The sequence below is a fragment of the Danio aesculapii genome, chromosome 2 (assembly GCF_903798145.1).
Source record: "Danio aesculapii chromosome 2, fDanAes4.1, whole genome shotgun sequence".
NCBI classification, from domain to species: Eukaryota; Metazoa; Chordata; class Actinopteri; order Cypriniformes; family Danionidae; genus Danio; species Danio aesculapii.
The window spans coordinates 45,418,343-45,432,938 of record NC_079436.1 but is presented as its reverse complement, the minus strand read 5'-3'; the positions used below and the strand labels follow the sequence as shown (position 1 = coordinate 45,432,938).

At 35.6% G+C, this 14,596-nt stretch overlaps 1 protein-coding gene across 3 annotated transcripts in view; it reads right to left on the bottom strand.

Moving 5' to 3' along the window:
• The window catches only part of camsap2b (calmodulin regulated spectrin-associated protein family, member 2b), a 94,881-nt gene that overhangs the window by 60,080 nt on the left and 20,205 nt on the right, over positions 1-14,596 (bottom strand). For all 3 annotated transcript variants that reach the window (XM_056480738.1, XM_056480745.1, XM_056480753.1), the window contains exons 2-3: positions 13,647-13,906; positions 82-243 (exon numbers count right to left, since the gene is read on the bottom strand). In XM_056480738.1, the coding sequence (XP_056336713.1) occupies positions 82-243; positions 13,647-13,906 (422 nt within the window). The remainder of the gene's footprint in view (positions 1-81; positions 244-13,646; positions 13,907-14,596) is intronic.

The following is a 14,596-nucleotide window of genomic DNA, read 5'->3' as shown; positions in this document are numbered from 1 at the left end:
GCCAATTTGACTCAGAAAAAGCACATTTTTAAATTTACTATAAAATATAAACATATTGTTAGGTGATCTATAGGATCTCACCTTGTTGATCCATGTTGTCACAGCCTCTTCAGCATCATACGGAAAGTCTTCCTCGGGAAGGAAAGGAGTGAATTTCTGGATGCAGCTAAGAACTCGCTCTACGCTGACCATTTCAACTGTGTAGGCCATCATTAACGTGTCAATCATCGCCAAGTGAGAGCTCTAAAATAACAAAAGAAAAAAAAAAACATCACAAAGTATTAACACCATGTTTCATCCTTATAATACTCACCACAAACTGTTTTTAAATGGGACCTCACTTACAAAAGACACAAAAAACATTGCAAACACATTGTGATAGATACAACAACCTCAATTTATAATCCATTACATGTCTTAGAAAAAGGTGTGTGTGAATGCATGTGTGTGAACAACTGATGATCTGTTATTTCTTGAACTGACAATGTACCAAAAATATGCTCTTCATGACTTCTTAGTCACTTTGACCTCTAGAGGGCGCTATGCTTTCAAAATTAAAAAAAGCCCGAGAGACTGGATATAAGATGGCACACACACTTAGATTCCAGTTGTCCAGTTATTTGTATTTTTACTATATATAATGCACATTTCTTATACTTAACTATATACATTCATTATGGACAAATATATATTATAGCCAACAACAACAACCATTAACATGAAATAATCATTGTTTTTGTGAGTCGGAAATTAGCATATTTCACTAAATAAAATAGGTTAAATTGACTTTGGTTAATTTGAATTCAAAACTATATTAAATTCATACAGTTAGTATGTTTAGGGTACTGCATAAGAGCCTTAAGATTCAAGAGGGAAAAAAACGAACTTATGAGTGCATTTAGCCTTTGGAAAGTATTTAGTTTAGCCCCAGCCTATCTTAAAACAGATTAATGAGATTTCAGAAAATCTCCTTACTTAAATCCTCAAAATGTCTCCAGAAATGGTGCAAAAAAAAAAGATCAAAATTTGTGATCCTAAAAACAACTTTAACCTGAAAGACATGTATAAATCTATCAATATAACACTTTTCTAGCTAAAATTGCTCAGATAACAAAACTAGTTTGCTACTATTTAAAAGAAAAAGCTAAATAATACTCGTTTAAACACACTACAACTCTATTAAAAATAAGCCAACATGGAACACTGTCTCATCTCTTTTCCTGTGGAAATAGTGCCCTTGAGGAACGCCTGACCAAAACTCCATCTTGTACTCTCCTTATGCCATTTACCAATGCAAAAAACACTTAATTACAATAGCAGCAGTACATCATTACTTGTGTATTTGTAGGCTATGCAAGTCCACGTGACTGTGACTTGTCATTTAAAATGATGCTGTTTATTATTTCTAACTGCAACTTTAAACAGCATCCAGCAAAGTGGTAAAATAGACCACAGGCGCTGACTGGCCTAAAATCTCTTGGACCAGCACTAAAGAAAGTGCAGATTTCTGATTAGTAACAAAAATCCTTAAGCTACTAAAATGAACAAATAATAGTTTAATCCAAGGAGATCAGCAAGCTTAGGCTTTTCACCATCCCTAAATAACGAGTTTAGGCCTGGCCAAGATTAAACCCAAACATGCTGTATAAATCAATTTCAGAAGAAACACATGTGATACCAAGTATGTGTTTTTTTCTCTAACTGACAGTTTGCTTGATAAAAACTCAATGGGCCACATGCACAGCTAGTGTTTTTCAGCCAATGATAAATTTCTGATGAATGGTTAATGCGACTTTTTAAAAATTTTATAAGGTTTCTTTTTTTCTTTCGATGTTGTAATGTAATTAAATGCCAATAGACTTAAGCATTTATTTAGAGGTTTAAGCATAAAACGACATGAAAGACAGAGTAAATGTTAGTGCCGTCAGTAGCAGCAGGCTAGTGCAGAAACTCCATTGAAATACTGGGGTAAAATGAATGTTCATATTTCAAATACATGGCTGGGAAAAATGGAATTTAATGCAGTGCTTTTTGTCCGGTCTGAGACCCACTTTATATAGTATATCAATCAAGCAGTAAAGATCATGGATTTTTAATTAAATCAGATCTTAAACATGGCGATTTTGTAAAGGAAAGACAGTTCACTGTAAGTGCTTGGGCTGGCTGACTGAAAATTAAAAGAACTTGTGCACTGAAAATGCAAAAACAAAGCTTTTGTAATGAACACTAACAGATGACAAGCAATTTTAGCTTTACTGTCTGTCTGGATGATACCATAAATCCAAGAAGCTTACCAAACATTATCGCCAGGGTCCAAAAACATTCCCTGTACATGCATTTGTGTGTTAGTATGCAGTCATCACATGCTGCTTGTGTGTATACTGTCATTTTGCAAAATATAGGTATATAGGTAAATAAGATGTAAGCTAGACAAATAAATTCTGCCATAGTCACTGTCAAATGATGGATGAAAAACAATGCTTTCATAGACAGCCTAGGAAAATGGGCAAGATTTTATTTTTTCTGTTTCTCACTAATTGTTAAGTGACTAACAATTTGTGTAACAAATGGCTATCCTGAGGTAAACGCAATGCTTGACAAGATTTTACAAGCCATTTTATTGACATTTCATTAAGTGTACAGTAAAAAAATCTGTTAATTAACAGTTTCTGTAGTTTGTGATTCACAAGTGTTTCCTGTTTATTTACAGTTGTGAATTGCATTATGTGAGCTTGATCTCTGCTCTGTCGACGTTTGACGTTAAAAATTCAACTTTACAGTTTAACAAAGTGACTTTTATTGACATTTTAGCAGTTTGAAATAATATATTGTATAAGAAATAATATATAGAGAAATAAGTCTGAAAAACAACAGAAAATGTACTGGCAGTTTATTACAAGGTAAAACTTTTACTGTAATATACAACACCAGCCCAGACAATATGTCATTTTAAACTATTAAAATGTTCATAAAAGTTACTTTTCTAACTTTTCAAGGTTACAAGTTGTTGGAAAAACGATCCCAAATTGCAATTCAAGAGCATCAATAAACAGGGAGAAATACAAAATATGAATCACAAACTTTCAGAAAACTGCTAATTTAAGGATAATTTTTACAGAGTAGTACTTATAAGAGAGAGATCAGTTGATCGGTATTGACCAGTATTTTTAAAAGAATGGCCACAGGCTTTTGTGAATTTACTTAGAACTGCTACATCAGCATCTCTTTAACATAGAGCCTCCATCTATAAGAAAAAAACACAGATTCACACACACAAAGTGAGAAAATTATGTTTTTCCTTTTTTTGGTGAGCTCTGCTTAGGTAGAAGTCCACTGAAAGCAACTTGAATGAATGCATCTTTACAATAATGTACGCTACTTACTGTTTCTTGTTCATATAGTATTCAACACAATGCACTGAAGTCTATTTTAGGAGTTGCAAGCATGTTTACGCACATTTTTATCATCTTTTATTGTAGAAACAAGCCCAAACCTCAAACAGTGCTGATCAGAGATAGCAGAGGATAGTACGGCCCTGATTGAATCTATCTGATAAGTTCTCCACACTGCAGGCTGCTGCAAATACCTGAATCACCAAACATAGCTTTGCATGAATAAAACAGCCTTTTAAAAGTTCACACTTAGCTGATGATTGATTATAAACTTGTTTGGCATGCTGTCCCGGGAGAGAGCCCTAAGCTTATAAGATCCTCGAGACCAGGGCTCCCTTCCGTTTGCCAGGCCAGAGGGGAGTTTGAGCTCAGGTAGATCTAGAAAACTCCCCTGCCGTAGTAGCTAATGAACAGATAGAGATTGCTTTTAAAAGATAACTACTTACTAGGAGCATGTCTATGGTGCCAATTTGGATTAGTCAGTTAACTTAAGTTGCATGTTTTTGGACGGTGGGAGGAAACCGGGGAACCCGGGGAAAACCCATGTGAGCACGTGGAGAACGTGTAAACTCCACACAGAAACGACGGCTGGCTTGGTAAGGACGAGAACAAGTGACATTCTTGCTGTGAGGCAACAGTGCTTACCACTCTGCCACCGTGCCATCCATCTAGAAAAGGAGGAGGAGTAGGGGTGGAAGGGGGGATTCTTCAAAATGAAGATGGCTGTTATATGGAACTTAGGGTATTTATAGTGGCTTAGGAATTGTCTAATTAGTGAATCATAAACTGAATAATGCGGGGCCAGCTGCAAGCAATCATAATCACATGATCCTCTGGAAATTAGTTTATAAATAAACTTCACTATGAAACATCTGCACATTGTTACACATATAAGAACTTAAGAAAAGAGCATTCAACAATTTATCCATTATTTGAGTTCTTCAGGTTTGTTTGAAACCTACAGGTAAGTGTGTTGAAGTAGGGTTGAAACTAAACTTTGCAGGGCTGTGAACCTTCAGGAACTGAGTTTGACTCCCCTGGTAATGGTATAGATAGAGATTACAAGCGATGATAAAATGTTCATAGTATAAATGCAAAAGGGAGAATAACGTGTTTGCGGAGCTTGTCATAATTCTAATAGACAGAAATTACAAGAGATAACGTGTTCTGCTGCCATGCTCAAAACTGTTAGTCTTGTAATTGGTCAATGCTCACAGTAACCCCATCCTCAGCACCTGATACAGCAACGTTTTGGAGACACTTTTTCTGGTTTAGAGCTGGTGCTTTGGTTTTGTAAATCAAATAACCTTCAGTCTATATCTAGACAACCTGCTGTCAAATGGTTTCAGCCACTTTAGAACAGAAAAGCCAGTGAAAACATGAAAGTTTTGCTACCAGTTGAACAGGGATTTTCTGACAATTAAAGAATATACCATCAAATGCCAGAATAACACCAGTAAGTGGGAAAAATCTGAAAGTATTTCTAATTTTGATTAGTGATCTTTCTTTTAAAAAACTCATTTAAAGAGCCAGGTTTTTGTAAATGACCTTGCATGCAGTGTATAACACCGCTTTAAATCTAAAACTGAAAGTGCAGTTAACTATTGATAAACTATTATTCTCAAAAAACAAAAAGAGTCGACTCAGAGTCGTTTATATGAATCATCTTGATTTCAAAACTTTAGAGTTTTCATGTTGACATAGGCCCTGTTTTCTGTAATACATTTTTGTTTTAAAATGGTGTTTTAGAATGAAAATGATCCACGTCCACACTGGCGTTTCACCTAGCGTTTCTGAACAGCTTTCTGTCCACACTATACCACTGAAAACGCACATCACACACAAAGTCTGCCATACGCTGCAGTATATGCGCGCGTCTAAGCTCCAGGTAGTCAGCGGGTGCTTTGAGCACAAAACCCCAGGTGAGAGCTGTGCACGTCGGAGGATTCATCAAGAATCTATCGCTGGATCTAATCCCACTATATTTGTTAAACATGATATTTAATTCATCTTGTCGTCTACATCTAACGACATATTCCCCGAATTTGGTCTTTTGAATCTAATTTTCTCATGTTTTGGCTGAGCGCAAATATTATTTAATATATAAATTTATGTAACCATGTACACTGATTCTGCACATTTGACTGACTGCTTGCCTTTACTTCCTATATTGTAAAAACTTATTGTACACTAAACTTTATAATGGCCATTATTGATTTTTAAAACTGATATTCAGCAAAAGAGACAGGGTGTGTTTCATAATTTTCAATGAAAATGAAAGAAGGCAGTCATGTTATAGACTCTGTTTTGTTATAAATACGCATGCAGTGAAGATGACGCTCATATAAATATGTAGCTACATGATGCCTTAATATGGTGTCTGTTAAGTTGTTAATATCAAAATGAAAATAGTCAGTTCCTTACATCATGTCTTCATTTTATTGTTAAGATATTGAAACAACATAGCCAGGGTGATGAGGATGACGTTATATAGTACACTGTTCCCTTTGAAGATTTACTTGACGTGTTCTCGGGTGTTTGTTTTCCACATCAAACTTGCAAAGTCTGAATTTACAAGGAAAGGATGCAAGACTGAACTTTGTGAACTTAATATTGAGAAAAAGCCCCAATCAGGTTTGCTTTCAGATGCCCCCACCTCTCCAATCAACACTGACACAGAGCAGCAGCATTTTAAAACCAAAATGGTGTCTTTAATGTTTCCAAAACGCTTCGTTTTCAGGGCTTGGAAACTCCAGGGTAGTGTGGACATAAGGTGTATCCGTAGCAAAAGCTATGCGTTTTTAGTATTAGTGTAAATGGGGCCATAGATACGAAGCATTGCCATATATGAGGTGCTGGATCCAGGAAAACTCCCTTTTAAATGCTAGCAAAATACGGGGGATAGGACTGATCATGACAGATGAAAGTGTTTAAATTTTCATACATATCAGCTTGTTATAGGAGACTGCCTAACCCAAAACTATGACATTTTATAATGCATAATAGCGGCTGTTTAAGTTGGTTATACCATGCTTCAAAATATATGTAACATTAAATGTTTAAAACAAGAAAGCGTAAACTTTGCCCTGAAACCGAGCGCCATCATCAGAGTCTAAGAGCAGCAGGTCTGAAACTGCTTCTGAACACTCAGGTATCTCTCACTGAAAAACCCAACGTGCTGATATGTGTGCTGCCACATTCACAGGGGTCATGCTTCGCTATGCAAACACACTTTTCTTCTCTTTCTCTGTCTGCACAAAGACCCGTTGTGTTTGTCCTCTATCCTACTAACAAAGCAACTAAAGGGTGAAGCAATGCAGCCAGAGAAGGAGAAGACGAGCATGAGAAAGAATGAAAAAGAGCACTTTCATCCTATTCACCTGCTCTTGCCTTTCAACTTCATTTACAATAAGATAGCATGTACACACTATACACATTCACACAAATTAACATACATTCATACAAACATTAAGCAGTCTCCAGGGCATGTTATTAAAAATGGATAAATTTATTGGCGAAATTCATTACAAATTCAATGGGTAACCTATTTAAGTCTGGAAGCTACCATTTGATTTACAAGGAAATAAGTGGGTCACACTGTAACACTCGCATGCTGCTTTTTAAAGGGGACCTATTATGCAAAAATCACTTTCATAAGGGATTTAAAAATAGTTGTGGTAACAGTATGTGAATATAGCCAGCATCTAATGGTACAAATTTATTTATTATATTTTTTATAATTACACTTTGGAAAAAATAGACTGTAGAAACAGCTTGATTGATATGCGTGATCTGAAGGGGAAATTCCTGCCCAGTAGTGACAATCTCTCCCTCATTAGCTTAGACAGCCCTGAGTGAGATGCAGCCTTCTGCCATTGGAGTTTGAATCTGCTGCTATGCTGACACTTAGGCATTTAAAACTCCACCCACTTTTGAAAAGAGGGCTGGGAACCCAATCTCATTTGATTTTAAAGCGACAGTCACCAAAATGGCACAATTTGGATGAAAGGCTAAAAGAGGCAGTTTCAAAGAGTTATAAAAAAATTGTCTGGTATTTTGAGGCAGAACTTACACACTCTAGGGAGATCAGAAAGTTATTTTACATCTTGTAAAAAGGGGCATAATAGGTCCCCTTTAGAATTCCTTTGATAAGTCTGAGGAAAGAGGCCTGAGGAAATGTTTCAATGACGTTTGATCAGTCTGAAGTAATTTCCCATCAACTTCACACCAGTTTCTCAGCAGCATAAACTTCAGTTTAGTTCATAATATTAACAATAAACAAATAGCATAATGAGTAATACATTTATGATAAATATATTGATATCTGAAACAAACTTAACTTTTTTAAATGTGTGCTTGAGCTGCATGTTTTTCTTGAGTACAACTGCCACTTGGGTTTATATTTTTTTACATAATGCAGTTATAAAAGAATTCTTAAGTGCCTGTATGTATTTCAAGGCCAGAACAAAGGGGTCTAGTTTGAAAATTTGTTGTTAATTTTTTTAAGCTAGAAATAAAGTCACGTGATGTGAAATGAAGAAGAAACGTGCACTGTTTAAAGTAAAACATCAAAGAATTACATGTGTAACTGATCATGTCTCAGAGCAACACTTTTGTTACAGAACCAAACTGTTGAGTGAATCGTTTTAAAGAAAGCTAAAGTAAACTGCTCATTAATTTAGACACTTGCTCCCATCTACTGGTGGTTTTAGTGTCTTGTTTGTCAAGACACCAGCACAAAAAAAACTTCTTACAGTATGTATGCACCAGTGTCAGACATTCCCGGGACTGTAGTACGCTTTACAGGAGTATATACACAACCTAATAGGCAACCGATTAGAGAATAATTTGATTAAAATTGAAGCTAAAGCCAAGCTGCTTTGTACGCTGACCATTAAACAGCTTAGCTCATGTACAGCAGGATAGGGGAAATTAAAAAATAATTGAATAATAACAAATTAAACCGTGATTTAGCCAAAAAGCCTGATAGACTAATTGTTGTGCAATAAAATATTTATTTATTAATACGACACAAAATATAAAAGCAAACACTTATCCAATATAATGCCGTCACCAATGACTAAATCTCCAAAAGACCGATGAAAACATCTGTGAATTGTACCTCTGAAGGGAACACAAGAGTTTAAAATGACTGAAAAACAGCTGCGGGTGAGGTAAATTAATTGATCACAAGTGCCCAGTTTGTGAACATATCTCTGTTTTGTTTTGTTCAATGTAATTCATGTAATTCATTGAAACTGATAGAAATATGACTGGATTGTGCTGCCTTTACGGCCCCCCACGTGGCTTGATCCACGCTGGCAGTTCTCCCTTTGGGATTTAGGTTTTGGAAAGGGAAAAAAAAAATTCCACCACCCCGTCCAAACCTTTAGGATACCGGGTCTCAGATTTGCACAATCCATATGCACAACGCTTTGGGTTGTTTCACTCGCTCGAAAGCTTGACAGACTTCCCACACCTATTCACGGTTGTTAAGCCAAGATTGGTTTGTGGCGATTTTCGGGTGTGGCTTAGCGAAGGGTTAATTATCATTACTAATGCACCCTAAAATATATTAATATCAATATTGTATCTGCTAATATAAATTCAAAAGCTCTTTAAATCTGCTTGTATTTATTTAGTATTTTTACATTTACAGGTGTAGGCTAAATTGTCCGTAGTGTATGAGTGTGTATGGATGTTTCCCAGAGATGGGTTGCAGCTGGAAGAGCATCCGCTGCTTAAAAACATGCTGGATAAGTTGGCGGTTAATTCCCCTGTGGCGACCCGAGATTAATAAAGGGACTAAGCCGAAAAGAAAATGAATTAATGAATTAAAACTGTATATCTATTGTTACAGCAATCTTAAAAATGGCACTTAATATCTTCAACAATCCTTACTTTTTGTATCTACTTTACTGTACATGATGATTAAATAATTCCTAATGCAACATTTTAAACTAAATTAAAAAAGAATGCAAAAAGCAGCGTTTTCAGTAGTAGATTCAGACCTCACAGTAGATATGCAGTTTAGTACATTACCTTCAGTGTTTCACCTACCACAGTCAACACTTTTCTCCCCAAATATGCTGAATACAGAGAAATTTTCACAGCAGTGCAGACCCTCCTCTCCAATTGAGTCACACACACACCTCAACTCACTGCCGCAGTGCTAATCGCCATGCCAACACACACACACACCCACCACCCATGTGCACATACAAAATCAAACCGAGACGAAAGACTAATCTGTGATTTTGGAAATAACAGCTCGATCTGTGAATAAGATTTACAGACCGGGAGACAAACAAAGGTCACATCATTCCCCTGAATCTCATGTCACATGTGCACATCTTATCCAAAACCATCCTGCCAATCATAAATACACACACACACACACACACACACACACACACACACACACTGTAAGCAAAGACAAATCTGATAGTACAAAGATTTGTTTTTATTTTAGAGCTTACTGTACTAGAGTGACTCTGCAACTATGAGAGTGTGTCTGTGTGTGCGTCTGTGTAAAAACAGATGTCTAGACTGAGCAGAACTGTGGTGTCGTAGAGGTTAAAGCACCTAAAGTGAACACTGAAACGATACTGACTGTTACTGCAGAGACAGAGACATAGAGAGAGAGAGAGAGAGAGAGAGAGAGAGAGAGACAGAGACAGAGAGAGAGAGAGAGAGAGAGAGAGAGAGAGAAAGTACTGCAATGCAGACATCAGCAGTACCTAATATGGCAGCGTCCAGTTCTCCGCCTCATTCACCATACACTTCACACCTTACTACACCCTTGAATGAAGTGCACATCGTAACTAACACTGAGCCGCCATAAACAACAGACAGTGTGTTGTTTTATTAGTCCACTACCAGGAGATTCATGTTCTCACTGCATTGACTTGTAGTCAGAGCAAGAAAAACCTGTAAAACTTATGGCCACACCAAAAAATAATTACCTCATTAAAGGCCTTTTCATGCTTGAAAATCATTAAGAAAGCCCTACTCATAAATCAGAACAGATTAGCTGATTAGCTTTAGATTCTGCTTGACACTAATAGACCCATTTTTAATTAGCAAACATTGTGACCTTTTTTTGTGAGAGGAGCATAGCTGGAGGCAGAAAGACTTCATTGACCGCTTTAATGAACAGCAGTTATCAATTTTTGATTGTTGGTTAAAGGGAGATGAGAAGTTTTCTTTTTTCAGTCAGCCACCAGTTAGCTAGCATATATGCTAAAAAGTTAGCTTTACATGAGAAATCAACTAACTGTTTCAATTTAATTCAATTAATTTTTATTTCTATGGCACTTTTTCAATGTAGATTGTATCAAAGCAGCTTAACATGGAAGATTATAGTGAATTGAAACTGTGTCAGTCCAGTTTTCAGAGTTGAAGTTCAGTTTAGTTCAGTTGAGTGTGGTTTAATTACACTGCTGAAAGTCCAAACACTGAAGAGCAAATCCATCGATGCACAGCTCCACAAGTCCCGAACCATGCAATCCAGTGGCGACATTACATTACTAACCTTACTTTCCTAACTAACTCTGTCATAGTTTTGTTTTTTGGCTGACAATGACTAAAGAAAGGCGATAAAACATCAAATTGAAGATTGGACACTACCTGACAAAAGTCTCCTATCCAAGTTTTAGGAACAACAAATAATAACTTGACTTCTAGTTGATTATTTGATATCAGAAGTGGCTTTTATGAAAGGCAAAGGCCTCTAGATTACGTGTATTTTACCAAAATAAAATACGATCATGTTTTGATTTTTAATGATTTAATTAGGACAGTAAAATCTGACTTTGCTTAGACAAAAGTCTTGTCACTTAACAGAAATAATGTACAGTGTAGAATATAAAGTCATGGTGGAGTGGAAAAAGAATTAATATTGTGTATGACTCCCATGATCTTGGACGACTGCCTCCATACATCTCTGCAATGACTCAAATAACTTATTAATAAAGTCATCTGGAATGGCAAAGAAAGCGTTCCTGCAGGACTCTCAGAGTTCATCAAGATTCTTTGGATTCATCTTCAATGCCGCCTTCATCTTACCCCAGACATGCTCAATAGTGTTCATATTCGGTAACTGGGCTGGCCAATCCTGGAGCACCTTCACCTTCTTTGCTTTCAGGAACTTTGATTTGGAGGCTGAAGTATGCGAAGGAGCGCTCTCCTGCTGAAGAATTTGCCCTCTCCTGTGGTTCGTCGTGCCATGGCGCATTTGTATTTACATGACGGACTTTGTAAGTGTAAAAACTGAACCCTTTACCAGAGAGAAAACAGTTAAACAGACCATCTGCAGCACGAGAATGAGCCTCCTTATTATTTACTTTCACTCTCGTGGATTGGGAAACGTGTTGTACTCACAGACATCTATCAGCCTATACATAATTAATTTAGTTTGTTAAGCGCAAAGATTTGTTTTAAAACAATTTCTAAATTCATTTCTAGCCAAATACACATGCTATGCCCCATATGGTCTAAAACCTGACAGGTGAACTAATCTAAGCTTGTTTTTAATAAAACAAATATAAATATGCATATAATGAATAACACTGCTAATAATGATAAAATTATACAAAAGCAAATTGTCATGAATAAACCGAAAAAGCCCCCTGACATGAAGGCATGAAAGTATGGTTTTTATATTTATGTAGGCTAGAAAATAATATCTTTTGTAATATTTTAATCCTTTATATTTATATCCTATATATATCCTTATTATATACTCTATATATCCTTAATATTTTAATTATTTTTCATTTGTAAAGATATTTGCGTATTCTGTACATCCTGTGTGTATTAAGCAATGTGTAAGCAAGGCGCACAACTCACGCGTTCTGCACTGGACTTTAGACCTGATTTGATCTGGTCTATTGAACAATCTATTTAAGTTCCTTAAAATAGCAACATGGCAACAATGCACCTCAACACGCCTCCTTTTTAGACCAGAACGCCTACGAGCGCACATATGAGCGCAAATGCATTTGCTATTTAAACAGTGTGGCGCAAAATGTAAAAATGACTCTTGCGCCAATCTAAAACTAGCAAACAACAATTGCGTCGCGCCTTGTGCTGCATTACGGCGGGTGTATGTTTGGGCCCTCAATCTGGTAGCAAGCAACAGCAAAGAACAATTTCAGAGTCGTTTGCAGCTGTTACACCATAAAGATTACTAACGCCATAACTCGCTACTGTTTGATCTAGAGAAAAAATTGTTTTATTTCTGAATGTTTAAAATCAAATTTGAAAGGAAGTTGGCGTTAATGTCTTTTCAGTTCCTTTTTTTGACTAACACTCACTGCATTTTAGCAGTAAGAAACTACATTACAGAATTTTAAGCTGAAGCTTGACTATAAAATTAAATCACAAACCAAATAAAAATTGCAATATCTGTTAAAAAAATAAATAAATTAATTAATTAATTAATTAATTAATTAATTAATTAATTAATTAATTAATTAATTAATTAATTAATTAATTAATTAATTAATTAATTAATTAATTAATTAATAAAAATAATTAATTAATTAATTAATTAATTAATTAATTAATTAATTAATTAATTAATTAATTAATAAAAATAATTAATTAATTAATTAATTAATTAATTAATTAATTAATTAATTAATTAATTAATTAATTAATTAATTAATAAAAATAATAAATTAATTAAAAAAAAATTTTTTTTTTAATCACAATTAGATATTTTGCCCAAATCACTCAACCCTAATTTTAACCTTATAGAAACGGCATTAGTTTATTTTACTTAATTCATATATATTTGTAATCAGTAATCACACATTCTGGCCAAACTGTGCCACCCTACAAGCACAGCATAATTTATTTGACCCTAATATGCAGCACTATAACCAAGATGCAGTCCATTTCTGGTCACCACACATTAATATGAAGGCACTTTAGTCTTTTGCAAGTATTTACTGGTTCACATCACAATCAAAATACACCCTTACAACACTCTATATCTAATTGTTTAAGACTGGATGAAACCATTTGATTTACAAGCAAATTGTAAGTGGGTCAAACTGGAACACTCGTATGCTGCTATTTAAAGAGGATTTTTTATGAAAAAATCACATTTATAAGGGTTTAAACACAGTTGTGTGGCAACAGTGTGTGAACGCAGCCAGCTTCTAATGGTAATAATTAATTGATTATATTTTTTAAATCACACATACACAAGATAAACATGACTTATGCAAGATGTAAAAGACTTGCCATCTGTATGGGGGTCTTGCAGAGGTCTCTCTCAGTCACGAGTCTCTCCTGGTCAGTGACATACAGGCCTTTCTGAGCGAGGGCCTGAATGACAGCGTTATGACCCAACAGGGGTTTAGCAGCATCGCTCCTGAGAATCAGACTGCCCGCACGGCAATACAACTCAGCAGAGAGAAGCAGAGACACTACGGGTGGCTTCACGTGCTCTTGCTCATACTGGTCCCGGTAAAAAGGGTCCTCCAACTCCACTGGCACACAGTCTAAAGAGAGAAAGAAAGAGCGATCAAAATCAATTCAATTCAAGTTTATTTGTGTAGAGCTTTTCACAATAATCATTGTTTCAAAGCAGCTTTACAAAAGGAGCACATTACTGCATTACAATCAAATTCAGAGGGGTTAAGATTATTAGTTATCATAAATTTATTAGTTACTAATTTTTACTAACTAACTAGTAACTAATAGCTTTTAATAGTTAAAGTTATTATATATAAATTTTGGTATCAGGCCTCTAGATTACGCGTATTTTACCAAAATAAAATATGATCATGTCTTGATTTTTAATTATTTAATTAGGACAGTAAGGACTGACTTTGCTTAGACAAAAGTCTTTACTTAACAGAAATAATGTACAGTATAGAATATAAAGTCATGGTTCAGTGGAAAAAGAATTAATATTGTGTATAACTCCTATGAGCTTGGACGACTGCACCATACATCTCTGCAATGACTCAGATAACTTATTAATAAAGTCATCTGGCAAAGTAAGCGTTCTTGCAGGACTCCCAGAGTTCATCAAGAATCTTTGGATTCATCTTCAATGCCGCCTTCATCTTACCCCAGACATGCTCAATAATGTTCACTTCTGGTGACTGGGCTGGCCAATCCTGGAGCACATTGACCTCCTTTGCTTTCAGGAATTTTGATGTGGAGGCTGAAGTATGAGAAAGAGT